Here is an 8,321-nt window from a genome sequence, read left to right on the forward strand (position 1 = left end):
TGATCCTCAAATTTGCCATCTGCATCTGGCTTATGATGTGCTGATATAAATATCGTTCCGCTGTATGTTTTAATGAGTAAGTTAAGATGAAAAAACACAATTTTCAGATTCATTTTCCTTGACTTGTTTATAGGATCTGCATGTCTTCTCTCTTGGAAAATTAATCATCTTTAAATCAAATAATTAGAAACTTACAGAACACCTACAAAATGATAGAAAGTCGACTATTGGTTATCCAAAAGAATATAAAAATCAATTTAAAAAACATAAGCTTCCTTGAATTATATTTATACTACAGACTTCAAGTGGTCAATGTAGAAACCAAAATGGTCATTTGAAATTGTTATTTTCATAGAAATATTTTACATCAGCGTTTATAGTTTTAATCTTCTGTCTGACATTAGTAGATTATCTTTTAATTGCAGTGGAAGCTTGTGAAAAAAAAACTAGAAAAGAAATTATAATTTAAAAATGTGTTTAGAAAAATATCTAGAGACAAGAAAGATACAGTTTTGAAAAATATCTAGATACAAGGAGGTGATAAGTCAAATTTATTTTTCGTTCCCGAGGGTATCACCAGCTCAGTAGTCAAAACTTTGAATTGTTCGAAAAACTAAGGATTTTCTTATCCCAGGCATAGATTACCTTAGCCGTATTTGGCACAACTTTTTGAAATTTTGGATCCTCAATGCTCTTCAACTTTTTACTTATTTAGCTGAAAAAATATTTTGATATAAGCGTCACTGATGAGTCTTGTGTAGACGAAACGCGAGTCTGGCGTACTGTTTTATGATCTGTATGTCTCCTCTCTTGGAAAATTGATCATCTTTAAATCAAATAATTAGAAAGAACAGAACACCTACAAAATGATAGAAAGTCGACTATTGGTTAACCAAAAGAATATAAATATCAATTGAAAAAAATTAAGCTTCCTTGAATTATAGATATAGGAAGATGTGGTGTGAGTGTCAATGAGACAACTCTCCATACAAATAACAATTGAAAAAGTAAACCATTATAGGTTAAAGTACGGCCTTCAACACGGAGCCTTGGCTCACACCGAACAACAAGCTATAAAGGGCCCCAAAATTACTAGTGTAAAACCATTCAAACGGGAAAACCAACGGTCTAATATATCTATAATACTTACTTCAAGTTTTTAATATAGAAACCAACATGGCTATTTTTTTTTATTTTTTTTTATTTTTCATAAAAACATTTCATATCAGCGTTTATAGGTTTAATCACGTTAATCTAATGTCTGACATTAGTAGATTATCTTTTAATTGCAGGGATAGCTTATGAAATAGAAAATAGAAAAGTAAATATAATTTTAAAATGTGTAGAATACAGATTAGAGAATTATCTAGACACCAGGAGGTGCGAAAGATACCAAACAGAGTGTCAAACTCATAGATCAAAAATAAACATAACGCCATGGCTTAAAAAGAAAAAGACAAACATACAAATATAATTACACAAGTCACAACATAGAAAACTAAAGACTAGCAACACGAACCCAACCAATAATTGGGGAGATCTCAGGTGGTCCGGAAGGATAAGCAGATCCTGCTCAACATGTGGCACCCGTCATGCTGCTTATGTTATAACAATTCCAGTAAATAGTATATTTCAGTAGGTCACATTCGTGAAAAAGAAAGGGAGTAACGACATCAGAAACATATCTGATGTCATCAATGAAACGGTTATTCAATCACGGTCAACCAACTCGTGATGGCGTCCGTACATTTACGAAAGGATGATTTCAATTTCACCATTTCCAACTCTTGGTTTGATAGCTTCCTTGTGAGCAGCAACCCTATATCAAGGAAATCATGATAGGAAATGAAAGCCCTTGAATATCGTATAAATTGGGAGAAATATATTCCGTATGCAGGCGCTGCTGGAATGTTGTTACATAGAAATGGAAAGTTCACAATTGGGAAGTTGAAATCTTCTCTTTTTGTCGTAAAGTTTTGTTTTCAACCGACCCTCATTGTCAATTTCTAAATATAAGTCAAGATATGAGGCAGACTTAACTGTAGTATCCTTTATCTCTAGATCGATGGAATGGTATTTTTAATTTTATCATAACATGCGAGGTTTGCCTAGCCATTTGTGCACCTATTTATTAAACTGAATTCGACAATTGATAAAAAGCTAGCATTACAGCATATTTTAGACAATATATCATTGAATGAATAGATATAAGGTCTCATTGAGACTAAAACTCTAAACATATTAATCCAAAATTGCCAGATGCCAATAGATATTTGAAACACCATATGAACACTTCGAAAATTTATTTTTCGAAAATTATGGTAGAATCAAAATATCAAAACTCCGTAGTAATGGGAAGATCTAGATGCACATAAAAAGTGTATAAGACATGAAAATTATTTAAAAAAAGGAAACATTATATACACAAATCAAAAATGTGTTTGGAAATACAGATATCCTTTATTTTTTTGATACAAAATTAATCAAATCGATCTATTTTGATTTTACCATAACAATCATGCATGAATAATTCTAAATTTAACAACAAGATGTTTCAGTCCATTTTACGAAGGATTCTTCCTACAAAACTATTAAACTCACCATCTTCCACTCTATGTGCATATTTGGTCTGATAACCACGACAAAAGTTTGCAATCTTTGAACCGGCATAGGCAAGCAGATTTTAATTCGACATACTGGTTTTGGTAAGTCGATAAACATGTGTTGGTAGATGAGGTGCAAATATTTCACTAAAACAGAAATGCAATAATTATTTTGTATAACATGCATATATAGACCCAATCAAGATTAAAGAGTAATACGATGCCTGTACTCCATTAAAGTACGTCTTAATCTGTAACTGATTTGTTCAGTTTACAACTTGAATTTCGTTTCAATTTTTTCTGTCATTTTAACACTTGTTCAAACTTTTACTAATTATTGTTAATAAGGTCACAATTTGAAACATATGTGAAGTTACTTTAAATTTTTAAAAGTAAGCAGTGATTAGCATTTTCTAGCCTGGAACAGATAAGCATTTTTGGGCAAATTTGTATGACTTTTGTATCTTTTGCTTCTGTGATGACTTTTTTATAGACGAATCGTTGGTGTTTATTAAATGTTTTTTTCCATGATTTCTTTTTCTTACTTATACATGTTATATACAACGATAATTCAATAAAGCTGTTGAACCAATGGTCCCTTTCCAATGGTGGGGTAAAAGTCGCCCACAAGTACGGTCTGATTGTCGTAGTCACTATTTCGACCTCATTCTATTTATTGACACATCACCCAATGTTTCCTACAATTGAGTTCTTTCTTACCACGTGTAACAAATTGAATAGGAACTGCTCATCCGCGTGTAAATGATGAGATTTTTTTAATTTCAATTGCTTTGTAGAATATTCGTTGTTTTTTTTTTACCATTGTTTCGTCAGTTTCTTTATTGTTTTTCATTAAGGATGTACACCCAGATGAGCCGAAATCTTTTTGAGTGAACATTTTTTAGTGATCCAGATTCAAGGGTTGATATATATATGACTAAGAAAGTAATTGATTAAGACAAAATCAGACACCTATTGTTTGCTACGGTCATTAAACGTTTTTAATAATTTTCCCATTTTTCATCAATTGTTGCCCATTTTTTGGCGACTCTCATGAAAACAATCACATTACTTGTTAACAAACGTCATACTCAAAGACTGATTATTGTAAGTGCACATTTTTTACACTCCGTTTAGTACGTATAAAAATATTGTGTTCTAAAATTATCGATACTTTCCACTTGTGTCACATGTTAATGAAATTATTTCCGAACGAGATATTACAAGAACGAAACATCAGAAGAATAGATCCTTTCGGAGTTGCTGCTTCCTCCTTAATTTGTTTGTTCATCCTCTTTACAAACTGCGTATTATAATATTCAAACACGTATAAGGTGATCTAATAGCTTTCCTTGTTCTCTGAAAGTATTTTTCGAGCTATCTATGCTATTGAATTTCAACAATTTCTAATTACATTCTATTGCTTTTACGTATACATTACTATAAAATTGAGCTCAGTGCCTAGCTAGAGTTACCAATTGTATCTCTCATGTTATCTCGCTTGAACTTTTATTTTGTCATGTTGGAGAATTGAGAAGCTGACGATACGGTTTTGTTTTTGAAGCGGACGATACGGTTTTGATTTTGAGCACTTAAGGGACGTTGGTTTTAAATTCCACACCAGTTAGACTCTAGTTTAGAGTAGATCTATTTGCACCAATACCAAATCTCCTATTTGTGTATGGTGACATGCAGTTTTTACAATAATCGAAAATAGTACAAAAAAAACAAACTATAATAAAGAACTTTATAAATAAAAGGCTGTCATTGTTTTAAGTTTATATGTGCCGTCTACATTACATAGACAACCCTGTTTCTTCCTTGTTTTCTACATGCTATTGCTGCAATCAGTTTAATAAATAGGTGCATAAATGGGTAATCTCGCTGTCTTTAAGACATTTTGCATATCAAATTCATACGGTTATTCTGATTCTATCCAAAACAAACCTTTTTGTTGTGTCTTAATTTTTCGGCGTGTTTGTATTGTACATTTAGTACTAATAAATTTACATTACCTTGTCATGTTATGCAGTCGAGTACTTAGTTCTGCAAGATCTTCGTCCATATGAATAACATAACAAATTCCAGCATCTATCCGTTTAAAGGCTAGTTTTTGCTGAATTGAAGAAGAATATATATGGAGATATACACCATTCATACTATTCGTCACAATTTAAAAACAAATTTTACGACGTTGTTAAACGAGTTCGTAAGTTAAGAAACAACCAATACATGATCAATGTAGTGTTATTGGCCATGCAATTGAACCTAGACGTAATAGTTCAACATGTATTTAGTACTTTACCCCTCTCTTTTGGTGTTATCAATTAGATAGTGGCATAAGACAAAATAACAAAATACAATCCGATAACTGTAAAGTAAATTGTAAGTGAACATACCATATTAAAGTCATGAAGATTAACGGTACTTGAGAATGTTGGTCCAAGATGGCTGACTCCACCAACAGTGACCACAAATGTGTTTTTCTCAAGATCGAGAACGAAATCTACGTTAACTGGTTTCCCGTCAACTTTCACAACTGCTCTAAAGTTCTGTAAAGCGAAATAATAATAAATGTGTTTGGGAAAATGCTTTAAAATCAGATATAATGCAAAGACGTTAACTAATTTTGTAGACCGAAGTTAGCTTACCGTTAGTCAAATTTGCCATTATCTCATATACCAAGTCAGGAATATGACAATTGTTATCAAATCGTTTGGTGTGTTTGGGTTTTTGATTTTGCCATTTGATTGGGGACTTTCCTCTTTTAATTTTCCGCCGTGTTCGGTGTTTTTGTGATTTTTTGTTAGTACATTGTGAATAGATAATTATTCTTTTATGAGATTTTTCTATTTAATTCTGCAAGTCACCTTTACAAGCGTGTAATTGTCAAGCACTAATGTAACAATTTACATGATTGAGTCTAAGTGATTAGTTCTTTGTACTGTATGACATAACACATTATCAGCCTTGTATCTTTTGTCATAATGGAGATTCCTCACATTTTTTGTTTACAAATATCAGACACGTTACTATACATTTTGCCTAAGATAAAACGGCTTCTTAAAAAACATTCACTTTAAAATGTATGTCTCTAACTTTTTTCTTCAGTTCTTCAAACTATGCCTTTAAATGCAAACTGTTAACTCAAGTTATCTTTTTAAACACATGTTTTGTGATGCATTTTTGCATATTATACTCTGCTCATGTCATGCAATTTCAGGTCAATTCTATCGATTTCTTCAAACGACGATTTGTGATCAATTTATTATTTTCAACTGTCACGTGTATAATCGTATTCAAAATGTCTCGTTTTTGCATTCATAGAGTAGCTTTGTGAATTTAAAAAAAAAATTGAATCATAAGGTACAGCTTACAAGTAGCCTTTATATATACCATGTTGAGATAAAACTAGCGCATGAATGAAAATTCATTAGCTCGTAGTTTTGTATATGATGACTTCGGAATAATGACATAAAACCATTAAGCATAGAATTTTTCAAAACTTAAAACAACACGTTATAAACTTTATGCATGCAACGCGCTTTTCTTGAGTTTCCTTCATCATAAACGCTCAAATTTGAATATGTTAAAGCCAAGGATGTATTAAACCTGAGACAGCTTAACAGTTTTATAATCAACACTATTTTAAATTTTATTTAGACTGATTTATAACCAGATATAAATACAAAAGGTTAACTTAGGATTTTCAATTTTTTTCATATTTGTCAGCGAATAGTATTTTTATTACTTACTTTAGTACAATGCTTCTATTATAAAGTACAAAAATGTTTAACTTACCTCTTGAAAACATGACACACTGGCAATCAACACTAGGAACAAAATCATCATTATCTGTCAAGGAGTTAAAAGATATACACTATCAATGACGATGCCTTGTTATTAGATATCAGCAGAGAAAACATCACCTTTCCCATAAAATTAGATTGAATTCCTTCTATCAAATATTTAACGCAACCATTTCTTAAAAAATATTCTAGGAGTATTATGCCTTTTACTTTCGGTTTCGCTTGATATTTTATTCACCTTCAAGTTAATGAATATTAAAACCACACGAATCCATAGAACAGACACAACCTTGCCTTTTTAAAGTAAAAACACTTCTAACAAATCTTCTATTCCCAACTTTTTGGCAAAGAACTTTATAAAGATAAATGAGAAACAAATCCAAGTAACAAAAAAAAATTAAATCACAGCAACTCAAAATGAACTATAACGTGTAAACGTTGAAAAACCTTCAAATGCTTAAAATCATAAACAAAAAACGCTGTTTTAAAAGCTCCAAGAAGCATTACCTTACCCTTTGAATTATCTGCTAGCTCTTAGATAGACATATATTCATTGTTTTATATGAATTTCTTATCAACTGTCGACCTCTTTAGTTAAGAAAATATTGTTATTTTCAATGCATTGGCCTTGTATTCGGTCGTAAATTTTGTAATCATTTGCGCAGTAGGGAATTTTTATTATAAACTGCAGCTGTGCATTTTACTCAGTCAAATTGCATTTATTTATCGTTTATTTCGCTTGTTCTGTAATTAAACAACCTTGAGCAGTAATGAACTATTTGTAGGAAAGGTATTTTAGTGAGGAGACATACACATTTAACAGATCTCTAATTCATTCGATTTTCACCTTTAATATAAATTTGAGAGTGTTCATACTATTCAAGTCATATTCCGGTTTGCTGGTGAAACAAATAAAGGACTTCAAAAAGACGCAAATACGCCTCGATAAATCAATTATCAGGTTCTCTGCATATTAATATTGTGAAATATCAGCGTCTCGGCACAATACAAAGACTACGCTCACTCGACAAGAACTTCATATTGATACTCGCAGCTGATATTTGACCGTATATATAAGCAGACAACTTGATAATCGGTTCATATTTTATACTATATGAAATGTATCTCTAATCATTGCTTGTTCAGATGGTGTACATAATCAGGTAAGATTTATTTCCGACGGTTCACAAATACTAAGTAAACTATATATGAAAATTGTAATTACTACTTTTTTATATAGCGTTAACACTTTGTGTTGAATAAATCGCACTTTTTTTTATTTTTGTACATGCATCTCAAAACGTGGTAAATCGGTAGTTGACTTTATATTCACAACTCACGAAAATTTAAACTCGTGCATAGACTTCAATGAGAAAACCATGTCTGATATAACTCATTTCTTCGATCTTCAAGAGTGCAGCCAAATACAAGATTATTAAGTGCTACAGGCAGTAATACGAAGGGAAGCATCTGTACCTCATAATACCGTGTTAAAATTCCCGACAAATTTAAAACGAATTCCAAATAATCCAAAATCTTACCAAATTCTGACGATTTCTTAAATGATGACAATGCTCGAGAAAAAACTTAACAAAATATCAACAAAATAGAAAATGCACTTGCAGATAGACGAGACGTTGACGAAGCATATAGTAATTTATTTCAATTGATTAACGTTGAAGTTATCTCAAAAATAGGACACAAGACTGCACGTGATGACCAGCATAAAATAACTACAAAATGCAGTAGAAAGTCAAAATATAAACCATACTGGAACGAAAATCTTCAAGAATATTGGAAGAATGCATGTGAACAAGAGAAAATTTTGCTTAAGTATAAGATATGTGGTCCGAAGAAAAAACGTTTAAGAGAACATTTTGTAACAGCTAGAAATGATTTTGATAAACTT

The 8,321-nt window shown here is 31.4% G+C and overlaps 1 protein-coding gene across 1 annotated transcript in view; it reads right to left on the reverse strand.

Moving 5' to 3' along the window:
* Positions 1-6,992, reverse strand: part of LOC143054712 (uncharacterized) — a 32,324-nt gene extending 25,332 nt beyond the window's left edge. Inside the window, exons 1-3 of the mRNA XM_076227730.1 lie at positions 6,925-6,992; positions 6,405-6,458; positions 5,003-5,155 (exon numbers count right to left, since the gene is read on the reverse strand). Coding sequence (XP_076083845.1) covers positions 5,003-5,155; positions 6,405-6,455 — 204 coding nt within the window. The 5' untranslated portion in view covers positions 6,456-6,458; positions 6,925-6,992. The remainder of the gene's footprint in view (positions 1-5,002; positions 5,156-6,404; positions 6,459-6,924) is intronic.
* Positions 6,993-8,321: the final 1,329 nt, after the last annotated feature.

Source organism: Mytilus galloprovincialis, chromosome 12 (genome assembly GCF_965363235.1).
Source record: "Mytilus galloprovincialis chromosome 12, xbMytGall1.hap1.1, whole genome shotgun sequence".
NCBI lineage: Eukaryota > Metazoa > Mollusca > Bivalvia > Mytilida > Mytilidae > Mytilus > Mytilus galloprovincialis.